General features: G+C 37.1%; 1 protein-coding gene across 5 annotated transcripts in view; it reads right to left on the bottom strand.

The window, feature by feature from the left end:
* TRAPPC9 (trafficking protein particle complex subunit 9) overlaps nt 1–15,965 on the bottom strand; it is a 522,423-nt gene that overhangs the window by 473,688 nt on the left and 32,770 nt on the right. For all 5 annotated transcript variants that reach the window (XM_049819680.1, XM_049819672.1, XM_049819700.1 and 2 more), the window contains one exon: nt 15,583–15,726. In XM_049819680.1, the coding sequence (XP_049675637.1) occupies nt 15,583–15,726 (144 nt within the window). The remainder of the gene's footprint in view (nt 1–15,582; nt 15,727–15,965) is intronic.

Raw genomic sequence — 15,965 nt, forward strand, 5'->3', positions numbered from 1 at the left:
TTCAGGCTACAGCATTCAGGTTGTTATTTGCCATGTTATGTGAGCAAGGGCACATAGTACAAGTAGAATCCGCTGAGGTGGAAAGCATCACAGCTACCAAGAATGATGAAGACAACACTACCGTACGCGCTTAATTCTGCTTGAAACTGGAGGTCTGTCATTCTGAAGAACTGGCTTTCATTTCCTAGTGTGGAACAGTCAATTACTGTATTCAAAGAAAGCATGCTGCCACTTGCAAAAAGAATTTGTTTATAGATTTGAGTTGCCTTTTTATTTCACAGTGAAAGCTCAGCACGCTTTCCACGAAGACAAGGCTAAAACAAGACATTTTTCTATGCCGATATTGGATGAAATGCAGTTTAAAACATGCTGCTGCCAAGCCAGCAGTTCTATTACTTTTTACTTGGCACCGCATCTCAGCTGAGATGCTAAAGGAATCCACATCAATAGGACATATTAAGATGCACTCATGATGCAAAAGAGCAAGAGCTGCATGATCTTGCCTGACAGCCACTTCTGAAAGAAAATGTTGGAGCTTTTCTCTGTTGACTGAGCACCTCTGCTACCCGATCTCTGTGGTATGAATGAATGATACAAATTTCTCTACTTAGTGAAATTTGCAAAGCCTTATAGTTGCCAAAAACCTGCTACAGACTGCTACTTTCAAACAGCTCTGAATTCTAGCACCTGCCTGGCTGTCCTCATATTTTGACATAATCACAAACTGCACAAACCTCCTGGGAAGATCTATTCAACTACTAAGTCTCCTGACCCATAATTTGGAAGACTGACTGTGACTGAAACAGTTACCACCGTACTTATCTTTCTCTTTGCAAAGAAGAGATAGAAAACAGCTACTCTTGGAGGTCTTTACCCACCTATTGCCTTCATGCTTGTATACATCGGCAGGAAGGCATTCACCACTTGATCCTTTGACCTGTGAATTCACCTCAACCGCTTTAAAAGCCTGCACTGCAGCTGGAAACACTACTGCATATTCGTGTAGGTATTACAGAGACTTATTTATTGAGTGAGAAACGATGGACTATTTCCTCACCTGGAACAACTACATTCATGATTTATTTTTTTTTCTACAGTTTCTCTCCAGACTTATTGAAAGATCAGGATCATAGAACGGCTGCAACCAATAAAGCTGAACAGAGCCATAGTCAGTATTGCCACTCGAGCACATACTTCTTAATTTGTTTAGTATACCTCAGTACAATTTCCCCATTGCATACCAAATTCTTTTCATTACATTTTTTTAGCTGCTTCTGACAGCTGAAAATTTTGCAAGTCCACCAATATTCTTGCTAATTTTTTGCTTAACTACTTCATATCAACACCACGAATGTTGGGTTTGTCCCAGAGCTGCTTCAAAACTTCTAACATGAGAACACAAAAATCTGAAAGCTTCAGTTGCAAAGTTAGAAACCATTTGTGACTGAAAGCTCTAAATGTGAAAAAGAAAAGTCTTTCTGCTAATTTCACTATAATGTGAAGCAGTATTTCACAATAAAGGAGCCATTGAAAAATCAGACCTGGACAGGAAAGAAGGTCAATTATAGACTAATATTTTTAAAGCACTTCAGTAACTGTGATTTAACAGTATCACACAAACAGCGTTTCATGCCTTGGCAGATAACAGAGAAAATTAGAAGAGCACAGTTGGTATAACTGTACAATTTAGCTCTTCAATACTTGAAGAAATGTAAAATATCTGTACTCGGTCACTGTGACGGTCTGACAAATTATAGTCAATGTCTCAAACATTCATTAAAGAACTTTGGTAGAGAAGAAGGCCTCTGCAGAAGCGCTGGAGTTGTGTGAACAGGACAATGTGGCCGGAGGAGAGGGCCCCACGGAGGGTGGGACCGCGCTTCTCAAAAGCAGCAATTCCTTATCTTCAGCAACCATGAGAAGGAGCACAGCACAAGCGCCTGGAGGAGGGGGCCCCGCAGAGGACAGGACTGCGCTTCTATCTGAAGTGGTCATGCCAGCAGGGGGAGGAGAGAGAGGCAACTCCCCAATGAACCCCCAAGCTCACCGACTGACTCCAGAGAACCCCAGGAAAGTGAACTGCGCGTCGAGACCACCAACTATAAAAGAAGGGAGGATGAGTTCTCGGCACATGCTCTCCAGAACTGGATCTCTAGACTGGCTGTACCAGTGCTGGACCCAGGACTGGTGAAACCCTTTTCTTTTCTTTCTTTCTCTCTCTTTTTTCTTCTCTGTTCCCCAGTCCCTATGTCTCATCCTTTTAAATATAAACCATTGATCAAGTATGAGACTAGGAGTGGATCTAGCTGTCCCTGGGCTCCTTTTTAGAAGGAGTCCAGAAAGCAAGGGGGTCCGCTCTGAACCTCATGACTCAACGGGAGGGCTCTCCTTCTGACACAGTTTCATGTTCCTTTTTCCGCTCCTTTTTCTACACCTCCCTTCTCTTGTCAAACAACGGCTTAATGACATGATGCAAGGTTCATATTGATAAGTTCACTTATACTTGGGCAAGGTTAGCTTGGCTGAATAAATGTTGATTGTTGTTTGAACTCCCCTGGTGTCGTTCCACCTGAATTCTGTCAAAGGAAATCCAGAAACCCAAGTCACTCCAACTTTGGGATGAGACAGTCTCAGTCACTACCTATTAAAAACTAAGTCAAATATTAAAAAGACAACATTTGTTCTCTGGCAAACAACTGGTTGATCTGGTTTTGATGAAGTCATTGTGTCCCCTGCAGAACAACCTACAGCAAGGTAGAATGAAGAAAGGGAACATTCTATGTCTGACCTGTCAACTACACTGGAAGACAAACAGCCTTCTATTTCCTTATGCAACTTGCTAAACTATTGAAAAAGGAAGTTGGGAAACAAATAGCTAAAAGCCTTCTAACTTCAATTTTCCCTTGGTGATAAGCCCAGAATCAACATGTTAACAAAAACCCTAGTACCCAGGGGGGTTTGTGCTGGCTGAGCTTTTTCTTCCCCCTTGAAAACAGCAAATAATGTTCACAAAGGAGAAGTCCAAGGAGACCTCCTGCAGCAGTCAGCCCCTGAGAAGTGGCAGACAACTGGCCTACCCAACTCTCTCAGGAACAAAGAGTCAAACATCTCTTTGATAAGTTACTAGTAACACATAACAAGACAGAAAAGTCAGTCTGACAGCAGAAAAAGCAAGAGAAACAGTAGTTTCTGCACCCAGAAACATAGAGATTTCCTTCACCAAAAAACAAACAAACAAAAAAAAAATTGCTTGGTGAGCCCTCTTACAACTAGGGAAGAAAATAAGTCAGTGTCTGCTGCCAGGGAGATCTTCAGCATCACCCTGCCTTCAAGACACAGTGTATTCTTTAAACTAAAAAAGAATTTCAAAAGGGCACAAATACATTAAGACCCTCACAAAAGCTGAAGTAGAAATTGAGTATTCATAGACAGCAACCACTACAAACTTTTTACCTTGAAGTTAATCACTAGATTATAGCATGTATGCAAAAGTCTTCATGACCTTTCAGGTAGTCCCTCAACTCCAGTTTCACATAGATGCAGATGGATAGTAAGCAACCTATTTGTATACTCAGTACATCACTCTTCAGTACCACAAGCAAACTAATGTTCTAAGTGAAGTGCCTTAGCAAGACTTGCATGATCAATCCACTAATTCAGTATTTCAGTTGTTTAATTCAGCAGAACTGAGCAGATCTCCTCTAATTTGCAGGCAAGCATCACCTGTTTTTCCGTTACATTAAGTCTGATAGGTATTAGATGACGGCATTTTCTACAGTTTTAGTAAACAGCATCTCTAATATTTTTCTGAAAAATACATGGAGCGAGTAAACACGACTTCAAACTGCTCAAAAATCTGATACTTGAACAAGTTGCTTTGAAAGCAACACAAGGAATGCTGGGTTTTCACTCCAGTATTCTCTACTGCAATAAATCTCAGCCCTTTTACCTAAGTTTTCATACTGCCCTGAACAACTACATTTCAGATTCCTGCCTATATTCTTTAGGTCATCAGTTAGACAGGAAGCACGTGCAAGCTGACTGGCCAACTGGATGACAAAATGACCAAAGCGAGTGAGAATTAATGGTCTTTTTTCCCTCTTTTAGGTCTTTTGCCTCCTCAGGGCACTGTTAGGGTCTACCTTTTCTATGTATAAACAACTGTCATGAGACTGGAACAAAATTAACAAATCAACATCTCTGATCTGCTCTCCACACCATGTTTTGTCATAGACTCAAAAGCTATTCTTATGGGGAAAACCAGAGAGGCACCGGCAGACCACATATTACATGAATCCTCCTTCTTTGAGAAATCAAGGAAAATAAATCTCTGAATACAATGGAGACTAAAACTAATAAAATTCACAGTCTGACATGGAAAAGAGCTGGAACAACAAGAAAATAATTAATCTGTGCTACCCACAGAGCTAGACCCACTTTCATGAACAGATCATCATGAACAATATCCAAGAAAGTGGCTCCATCCATACAAAGATGAGAATGAGAGCAAAAAGGATTCAGTTATTTGTTGGGTAACAGCTCATCTTTGAAAAAGAAATTATCAGCTTTATTACTAACTTTGGGGGGGGTGGGGTGAGAAGATAATCTTTTCAACATAGACAAAAAGAAGAGTTACATGTGTGTCAGAATAATGTTTTCTGCTTTTAAGATAACCACCACAAAGATAGAATGAGCAGATTGACTAAACACACCACAGTCTTCTATGACAAGATTTTTAGTAATTATATAAAATATGTACACATCAAGTCACAGCCAGTTTGAAATTCACAGCTAGCGCAAAAATATTTTTAGATAAAAATCTCATGAAAAATTGTCATAGCTGAAGTCAGAGTTCAGAAACATGCCATTAAAATTTTAGTATCTAGTTCTCCACCATATCTGAAAACTTCAGATGTCTGTGTACTTTGAATACTACAAAAATATATTTTGTACATACAAGATCAGTATGTAAAACACTGAAAAATATTAATAATTTTTTCATGTTACAAAATACCAGAAGATCTACCTCAACATAAAGTGGAGTAAATTAAGCATAGATAACTTACATCATAAAAAAAATTAAGGACTGCTGCAAAGCTGCTTCTGAGCAAATTAGGCTTTGTAAAAATTTACAGATAGAATGGGATAAGTGTTAAACACATCTGATTTTGTATTTTGGGTGGAAGAGGCACAGAGACAGAAGATGGCAAGAACGACACGCTCATTTCTGTAGGACATTTTTTCCAATATACTGTTATACAAAATCACAGGAATTTGGCCTGAGGGGATTATAATGATTGAATGTTTCAATGCCTCCACTAGTAATACATAGAGAAGACACTCTTGCTTGAGAAAAGGACAGTTTAATTGTTTAAAAACCTAGACAACTGGCTGAAAACTTCAAATGAAAACATCAGCTCTCTCTACTAACACATAGTTGAGTTTTCCCATCCTTTTGAAAAAATGTTTCTTCAGTATCACTCCTAGACCTTACTCTTCTTTTCTTAGCACATCCAATCATACTCAATGGACATCATGTGGGGAGTTCACCAAAGTACATGGATGACCTTTTTTAAACATGGATATTTGGTTTTACATATAAAGAGCTACTTTCAGTAGCAGCCTTGATTCCGGTGCCTTCATTTGGATTTGGGCTAAAGAGAGCATTATTGAGTCTGTTAAGTGTCATAAAACTCATTCAAATGTTAGTAACATAGCTTCCTTCAGTACAAAAATATTAGCTCTTAAAAATACAGCACAAATTCTTCATGTCTTTACATTGCCAATTAAAGTATGTCTTCCCCAAACTAATCTTTTTTTTTTTTTCTGGAACACAAACTTTGCAACTTGTCTTCATTTGAACACTTGTATCTCTTCCCTCAATTAATCAAATCAGGCTTCTTCAAAAATCAGAGGTAACTGCATGAAGACAGGAATTTTGATCTAAAGCTCAGAAACTTCATTTTGTTCATCAATGACTTAAAACAAATTAATAGGAAACTTCTGTCATAAAGAAATGTACTGTTTTACTGTAATAACCGATCTTCTGTTTTACCTAAGAATTTGGATATGGTGTTGACTGGAGTTTTTCTCTGTACCTCATCAACATCCAAGTCTAAACAAAGGTAAATCATGTGTGAAAGACTTTCAGGTTTGTTTATAATGCTAGACAATTTGGATCAGTCTTCAATTTATTCACAGTACACAATTTTTTCTTTCATATAATATATGACTAAAAAATGTCGGTCTTCATATTTTGTGCTACTCAAATGAATTTAAATCTTTTATTACTGTTGCTAGTTTACTTAGTCCCATTTATTTATTCCACTTCAAAAAAAAATTCACTGAATTAGGATCTGAACTAGAGTTATTCAAGAAACACAAGGATAAGCAGATTATTATTTGAAACAGGTAAAACATGCATTGGTATTGTGGTTCTCTTAGCAACCTTCACTTTCTAAATAGTCTAAAAGACATGTATTTCAGGAAAATAAATTACACCTTCTTAATAAAGCAGTTCAAGTCAAGTTATTTAATAAGCCACTTGTCTCTACAAAACACCAGTTCCAGAGAGAGATTTTAGAAGAATAAAACAAGCTCAGAAAAGTTTTACCCTGCTGCTACTATTTTGAATTTAAAATAAATAAAAAAAAAGGGGGGGGGGAGTGTTAAAAAATCAGGGAAAAAACAGCGCTGGAGTTTTATAGTACACAACTGAAGAAAACACAGAACGAGATGAAAAGCAGCAAAATTCATGGTACCATGATGAATAAGAAGAGCTAAGTGGCTTCTAAGAAGCTTCCTCCCACATTCATATACAACCTCTTAAGTCTTTTATTACAATATGTCAGAAAGCATTTACATTCAAGCTTTTCTTAATATATTCATTCTTATACTATGTTGTGCCACTGGTATACATCGAACACATGAGGTGACAAGTCTGTTCAATTACATTTTTTTTATATATATACACACACAAATATACTTTTTTATATACACATACACAGATAAGATATGGCACCACGCTGAAGCTGTAAAAAGATTCCCAACTAATGGCTAAGAACCTACCATGCTTCTATAAATATTCCCTGGTAATTATATTGAATATTTCAGTCTCCATCCTGAAATCAGTTAATTTTAGTACTATAAGACCAACCAAACTAGCTCCCTTTTGAAAGATTCATTGGTTAGGCAAAAACAGCTTGCAAGTACTTTGTCAACTAAAATACAATGGAGTGCATTAAAACCAGTTCATTAGTGCCAGTTAAGTAAACCTCACTTAAAGTCAAAATTTTACATCAAGTTTTAATTTGCATTATATTCTCTGTTCAGTCTGATTAAAGCTTCATTCTTTTCAGCCCTTGAAATCAATAACTTCTACCTTTCCAAAAATTAAATTACACTCTATAGAGGACCCTAGGGAAAATGCTGTCTTAATTTAAACACAGCATTCAGGAATAACGTTCCTTATGACTACAAAACATTGTGAAGTGCTGACAGGCTACGTCTATATTATCAAGTATTGCAGCATAAAAGGAGAGAAGCTGTAGAGCAAAGCAGTTGGTGCCTACATTACACACACTTCAGGGGACTACTTGTGACAGTCAGCATAAGCAGACCTTCTAAGAGAAGGTTTCCAACACAGGATCTCTTACTTTCCACTCTCAAGAAACAATATCACAATCAAGTCTACTCTAGAAACTCTTTTACATAACCCTGGCTCAGCAACAAATTGCGATATTGCCATTTTTGCCAGTTTCCTAATAGCTTACAACTGTTTGGAAAAACAAAAGCCACATGACTAATAATCTCTTTCCTCAAGACCATAATCTCATTCACTTACTGTTTCTTTCTATCTCTTCTAATCATTAAATAAGTAACCAATGTACCAAAAAGGTTTGTGGTTTTTTTTTTAATTCAGGAACATTGTATTAACTAAATCACACTAATTTAAATGCTCCATCACTCCTTGGAAAAAAGTCATGCTTCAAAGATGTTCCAACTCCTTGCCAGTAGATCACAATTATCCATACACCTACTATTATTTAATATAGTTTCTTATAATTTACCCAGTACAGATTTACTGAACTCCAGATGGGTTCATAGGATAGAATTTGGTCTACCTTACTTCAAGAGAAGAGTCGATGACTGGGGTCAGGTGCAGACACCTAGTCAGTACTGAGATAGCCATATATGTGTAAAGGGAGAGATGAATCTTGTCAGAAGAATCACTGGGATGGCCAGGATCATTAGGGTGACTAGTATGCAGACATCTACGCTGGAGGTAAACCCACCTCAATGAGAAGAACTTCCATCACTCTCTGAACTCTTAAAAAATGCAGAGATGCATTTGCCATTTGTAATTTTAAAATGAGAATGAAGACAATTTAAGAAATGCATTAATTGCTACTGTTAGTAGTTCAACTATTCAATTTTAAAATTCTTTTAGCATCTTTGAACCTTATCTGGTACCTGAAATTTATTACTACTCATTTTACAGTTCAGATCACTCCCTACCATAAACCATTTCTAATTACACTTTGAAAGAATTCCACAGATTTATTCTCAAGGATCAAGCCCTGGAATCTTCCTTCCTAAAAAGAAAGCCTTGATCAAAATTTTCTGATACAGCTCAATCTTCCCTGAGTGTCTCTTTTTATACCTCAATTATGTTTCAGTTCTGGCAGGCTTCCTGCTTCTAATATGTTTGAAGAAGTTATTAGCTTTCATGAGTTCAGCAAGTTATGCCTCGAAACCTTTTCTGGGCTTATGTCGTCCGTCCGTCCATTCCCTCCCCCCCCCCCCCCATTTAATTTCTCAAGATTGACATTCCCTTCTACTTTCTACATTTGGACACCACATCCACTTTTATACAGGAAACTTCCCCCCCCCCCCCCCCCAGTTGCATTTATTTTGCTGTTTAACCACCCTTGCTTTTTTTCTTTTATTTATGTGTGTTTTAATGGAGAAGGAGAATACACTTACAGAGAATCGACTATGACAGCTTTAAGCAGTCTCTATGGTACCAGCAAACAAACATACCACTCCTTTTACCTTCTTCCCATTAGCTTCTTTACTTTTATGTATCTCCTCCTTTCAAAGTTTAATACTACTGTCAAGGTGGTTTGTTTATTTTAAAATCAGGCCTTCATATTTGTTTATCCTACATTTTATTTCTAATAGTTATAATTGTGTTTCCTGTGACCTAAATATGAACAACAGGAGGAAAAAAAAAAAGAGGAAGAACACTATGGCAATAGGCAGAAGGAACGGCAAATGGGAGCAAAGGTGACCAACCATTTCAAACTAAAAAAAATGAGCTGAAGCTCTCAAGAACTCTTGTGACAGCAGTCTAAACAGGGAAAAAATGATAAAGTCATAGCAAGACATAAACAAGAGAACAGGATATGGCTAGGTGAACATATGGTAACAAGTTGCTCCAGCAGTCCATCAAAACAAGAGGTGGTTTTAAATTATTCCATGCTCTAGAGTAGCAGCAATTACTTATAGGTTTATAGGTTATTCTTGTTCCTTTCTCCAGTGAAATGCTATTTAGTCAAATCTGTTTGGGGAAGTATAACTCACCAAGTGCCCATGCAGCTTGATTTCATTTTCCCAGGTGTTTGGGTAGAAATTCAAGACAATGTTTTAAGTAAAGATCCTCAGAAATTGAGTTTGGTCTTTACTGCTGCCAGTCTAGACTTGGCAGAAGGGTTACACTTAAGGGCATTTACATATCCGCTTTTGGTCTAGCTGACAATTTTTACGAGCCCAGTTTAATATTCTTTCTTATTTCCTATATTTCTACATAGCAATTTGAAATTTAAATAGCACCAAGTGAATGCATATGCAATCTGTTCTATAAATAAAAATGTCTGTGAAATACTGCATAGTTTCCTCTTTCAAGCTGTGAGATAGAAAGGCATATTTCAAGAGCTGTCAGACGCTATGTCTGACATCATCAAATTACAATCAGACCAGGCTTAACCATAATTTCTAAAGATAAACAAGGTTTGGGGATTTTTTTTATTTATTTTTTTTCTTAGATCAAGCTCATCCCTTCTTTGCAAAAGGCACAGACCTCACCCCAGCAGTTGATATGTCAGCCATCACCTGAGCACAGCAGTCTTGAAAGGAGGATGAAAAGGTTCTGAAAGCAATCTCGGATTTTTGGCATGCAGTATCTGGTCCTCCAACTACCAACAACTCTAAGCTGTCAAGGCATCAAAATTGTCTGCCCAGCCAACACTGACAAGTCCATCACAACTTATCTAGAGGATGAGGGGAACTGAAATAGCATTCAGCATAAATTTTGGCAGGAATTCTTCATCAAGGGAGGATGATCTCAGCACTGGCTGAGAATAAGCATCTTCTGGAAGGTGAGAGATTGTTTTCATGAGAAAACAGCCTGGAGCCAAACTTAGAAACCTCTAAGGTTTGCATGGCATGGATCAATGTGTCATATGATTTGGAAGTGCCAAGTAATAGCCACTACTGCAGTAGGGATAGAATCCTGCCACCACCATGGAGTTCAGAATCACATGAATGACATTTAGACAACTAAGGATATTTCTGAAAATTCAGCTCAAGACCTCTGAAAGGAACAAAAACCTTTTTCTTAGGTAAAGCTATGTTTTTATCATCCCACTGACCAAGTGTAGCCATGGCATGCAGTTGCTATCCGAGATAAACCATAAAAACAACTCCTGACCAAGTAATGATCTCAGGCACTCCATGGTATTTCCTGTGCAATGCCTATATGGAGCTATATAAAGTAGGCATAGTGAAAATCAAAATCCACACACAAAAATCCCTCCTAAAAGGATACTGATGAACTCTGTCGATAAGGTTTGTTTCTGAAGATAAAATATCCAGCTACAGCAAGGAAACACCTTAAAGACCTTCATCACATGCAAGACCTCATCTGTCCTCTTGTTGAAAAGTGTCATAAAAAGTCTTTCACTAAAGATTTCATGTCTTTCAGCAGAATCAATGACTGTGGCCAGGGTGATGAGTATCCACTCTGAGGAGGGCATGCCTCTATCAAAGGGATATTTGTAATGAAGCCCAGGATATAATTTTTAGTTTGCTAGGGCTAAACCAAATTTCTTCATGACATTAGTAGAAAGATAACCAAGCTAAAATTATTCAAAACCTTATACTCAGTAAGCAAAGAAGCCCTGCAAAACTGGAACAACAAGCGTTTTATTTGCCAAGCTCCCAGACATCTTGTGGTCATGGCTGTGGAACTTAGCCTATTTATTTTTGGTCAGTGCTGCTGCTGAAAAGACTAAAGGCAAAGGTCATCACAGAAAGACTGAATTATATGATATCCACTATTCTGTCTTTCTGGTGTTGAAAGGTAAACATATACATACATGAGAGGCCACATGGTCGTTCTTCATATTGTTACTGAACGTGGTTCTGTTTCTGAAGAGAATATTCGTGTTAATCTAGGGAATGATAAGAGCAGCAGAACAGACGTTTTAAGACACCAAAGGCCATGCTAATGCTGTAACAGTACCTGCGCTGACAATCCAGTTGGATAGAGATGCACCTGAAGGGTCCCAAGAGAGCTCAATCATGTAGGCTGTATCCAAAATCAATAACCATGATGGAGAAAAGAAAAAATATGGAACATTGCCATTTGTCTTGTTACCTTTGCCTGCTGACTATCCAGGACCAACAGGTAGAACTGGTGTCAAAAGGCCAACGTGCACCTTCACTTTAGCCTCCACAATCTAAAACCCCTGCCAAACTGCCTTGGGAACCAACCTCTGTCCTAAAGTCAAGTAACAGAGGATGCAGCTGGAACTAACAGTGGTAATCCAACGATGTAAGAATCAACCACGCACAGGAATGACAGGAAGGCACCCTAGGACATTTCAGGAAGTACCTCTAGATAGTGTTCTCTCCATCACCTACTGTTACTCACCTCTAGAATAAAGACATCCAGAACACATCTAGTCAACAGATGAAAAATGACTGCTGCATGTTTAATGCAAGCAAGAATCATCATAGAATCAGTAGTGTTATTAATTAAGTACACAACAGACAGAGCAGTGGAGATCTCAAATGTGAAGCCTGTCATCTCACTAGAAGGCTGAAAAGAACTAAAGCATAACAATAATCACAGGACAGGAAGATCTTAATGGCAGAGGTATACTGAAAAGCACTGAAAAGAGTATGTTAATTCCCAAATAATAAAATAGACAAACTTCAAAGATCTTTAATGAACTGACCTCATCCACAAAAAAAAAAAAATAAAAAAAAATGAAGCATTGCTAGTTTCATCCCATACCATGAATGGTGAGAAAAGGTCACCTCAGTGCACTGAGGTCCTTGCCACCAAAAGCAGAACAGCAGGCATGAAAGTTAGAAACCTACTGAATGTCTGAAAGAATGTGAACTTGCAGGGGTGACAGACATGCTCTCTGTACGTGGTTTCTGTGTGAACAGTCACATTTTGATAATCGCTGTTTCCAAGTAACTCTGTGTTTAGACAGGCCCTAATAGATGAGCTAACTCAGAATCACCTGCACACATTACAAATCACAGTCCTTTTAAATACCATGGGTATTATCAATAGAGATCCACAATAGAATATTGGGGGTTTTTCCAAGTATCTGACCTTACCCAAATCAAATGCAGTGTGAGCTGTACACCCAGTGTTATACTTCAAAAAGCATTATGCAAAAGAGATAGATTTAATTCCAAGCAACTTTGCAATTGCACATTTTAATTCTTATTTAAAGAAAGAGTGATTCTCAAGGACTTGTTAACATTAAAACATAATGGCTTGAGATTAGAGAGCTTTTACGCAGAATTTGGTACCTCTTTTTGCTAAGCAGAAGATGGCATTTTACATATTTATGTAACTAAATAGCTTAATTTTAAATCAGACTCTTCGCTTCCATGTTGTTAAAATAGTGACTGACATCTCCCATTTACTTGATGACACTTTTTATTCAGATTTGCCAGGCTGCATGGTTGGAAGTTGTAATTCAAGTAAACATATACAGAAGCTGTATTTTAAAATAATTAGCAAGTGTCATTCAATTAAAATATAAGAAAATTTTGTTGTAAACACCAACTAGTTTTGACTACGCATTTGGTTACCACAAATAAAAGCAAGAGCTTCTAATTAATAGATCTTTCATTATAACTACTACATCTCATCTCCTGAACTTCTACTGGAAGTGATCAATTTTTTCTGTTTTCTGAAGTCCGAGTATCCGAACTTCAACTGAACTAGTAAATGAACAGAATTAGATTAACAAACTAGAACAAGAGACTATTCCTCTTCTGTGCCTAGAAGCAGCTAATCCTGAGACAAAAATGGTTAGGAAATCAAGTTCCAGTGCCAAATGTTTAGCTGGTAACTTACTTTCAGCTTAAGAGTTTTCACTTCTATTTATTCTGTTTTTAAAGATGCTCTGCAAACTACCTGAATTTCAAATGCAAGTGTAGGATTTAACATATACTATCAATTACAAGCTTTAAAAATACAAGGTTTATTTGATTTAAAAAAAAACACATTCATGGAAAAACTCTCTATGCAACACAGAAAAAATAAGAAAAACTTAACATTCTTGAACTCCAATGCTGCTGTATTACTTTAGATAAACTGAAAATTACTGTATTACTAATTAAACCTTTAACTGGTTAGGAAAACCTGAAAGTTTCAGTCATGTGACTATCAGAGTTACTAATTAAAACACTTTTAAAAAGTTCATAATCTAAAGGAAACAGTTCACAGACTTAAAATAGTAAGTAGCATAATCCTACGCATTCAAATCATCTTGCTTTTGTCCTTTACTACAATCCAAGGTTGAAAGGGTTTTGTTGGTTTATTTTTTCCTGTGGTAAATGGACCCCTGCACAACATCACATGATATCAATCTCAGAAAACTTACCAAAAAAATTACGAGCCAGAAATACATTTCTGGCACTGTCATCCACACTCTAGCTAGTTTGGAACACCACTAACCGTGTCTGAGCAACATGCTATCAATAAAAGACTTCAAACACAACAGCAAGTTCTATTTTGGATGTCTTCAGGAGAGGAGGAGAAAAACATTCAGCTACTTTTCAAACACATGGAGAACATTTAGTTTGATTTTTCAAAGACAGTAAATATCAGTTATCATAGGTCTTATGAAACTGGAAGCTCTACTCAGACATACAATGTCTGAAGACAAGAAGCACAGAAGTTGCTTCTCATTAAATGTGGACATGCACAGTAGAAGAGTTTAATACCTTGTCTTCAGCCAATCTTTTCCTACATAAATCAAAGAAGCTTCATTAAAAGTCCTGGAAGATCCAAGGACCTTTTGAGAGTAAATAAGGTCTACAGACAGAACGATAATTATTCCAGTTTATTAGTTCCTTTCAGTTCCTCTCCTTCGTCCACTACTGATTTGATCCACTAAACTGAGGGAATTCACTGGCAGGCAAAGACCTAAAGCTCACCAGCAAAGTCACCAAGGAGACACGTTTGGCCATAACTAAAGGAGAAAAGAAAAAACAACTACACCATTTTACTCCTGTCCTCTTTATCATAAACAAGGGACTAACTGAAAAAAAAAAAAAAAAAATGCACTTTCTACCTAGCTTACTGTGAATCAAAAACATTTTTGAAAACCTTTCATCACTAGTTCAGTCTCATTAACCTGGGTGATAAACAAACCTGTTTGAAATGTTTTTCCTAACAAATATAATACAAACATAACACAAACATAACAGTTGTCACTTTTTCCTTTTCCAGGTGATTTTGTAAATGCTGTGTGGCCCTCCCCCGCAAAAGGGTCCTCACACACATCATTAGCATTTCTGAAAATCATCCACAGATACCTTCATTCCCTTGTCATCCACCGACAAGTTTAATAAATCCCACTTAAATTTATTGTGGAATTTTTTTTTTTTTTTTTTTTTAAAGAAACCACAGAAACTTACAGAAACTTAAGCCTACTGTCATAGTTAAACACTGTTTGATTCAATTCCGTCACGTTCAGTTTCTACGAGTTCCTTGTCTCAAATACAGAGACAAGAATCGTGCCTACTCCCTTAGATGAATTCTGTATCCCCACTACAAGTGTTTCATCAGAAAACATATTTCATCAGAAAACTCATGGTAGATTCAGTCTGAACTACCATAGAGTCTTCTTTTCTGAATTTACTTTTCAACCTCAGCTCCTCTCAATATCTTCATTAATAGCACTTACAAAAGCTGCTAGTATTTTTAAATAATGCTTCTTTGTTTAATCCAGATGCAAATTAAGCCCTCTAATCATATTCTTAATATTTACAGAGGAAATACAGCATTAGGCTTGAGGCAGTCAATTTTCAGGTGGAAAACACTAGAGGAAGTTTTATATTAGATACTACACATCAAGAACATCAGAACACTAATATTTAAACACTCTATAAGTGATTGATTGCCATCAACAAGCTACCTCATGCATTCACAGAATTCCCTAACTTCTGTGCTCTCCAGTACTTCTCAAATTAAGGATATTTCAAAACAGTTACATTATTTGACTGTAAGAAAGTGCAAATATCTCTTTCTTTTAAAAATCATACCTTGATCAGAAAGAAAATCCAGCATGGTCTGGAGAAGGAAAGACAGATGCCTGACACACAGAGCAGGATTGCCCATTCTTCTGGAAGCATATACAAGTTCATGAAGCAAACGCATCTGTACTGCAGCCCATCCTCTATGAGTTCCTATAAAGTAAGCAGTCATTCAATACTTTTTAAAGCTGGAAGTCATCACAAACCAATTGGTTTTGGTTTTCTTTATATACACTAAGCAGTAATTTAATGACACTTATAAAAATCACCCAATGGAACTAATAATAACAAAATCCAATCTTGTACTCAAAACAAAAGAAAAATTAGGATCTTTGAGTTTGCATGAATATTTAAATGTGAAAGCAATTTTTGTTTTATAAGCTTGTCTATCA

This window comes from Accipiter gentilis, chromosome 2 (genome assembly GCF_929443795.1).
Source record: "Accipiter gentilis chromosome 2, bAccGen1.1, whole genome shotgun sequence".
NCBI classification, from domain to species: domain Eukaryota; kingdom Metazoa; phylum Chordata; class Aves; order Accipitriformes; family Accipitridae; genus Astur; species Astur gentilis.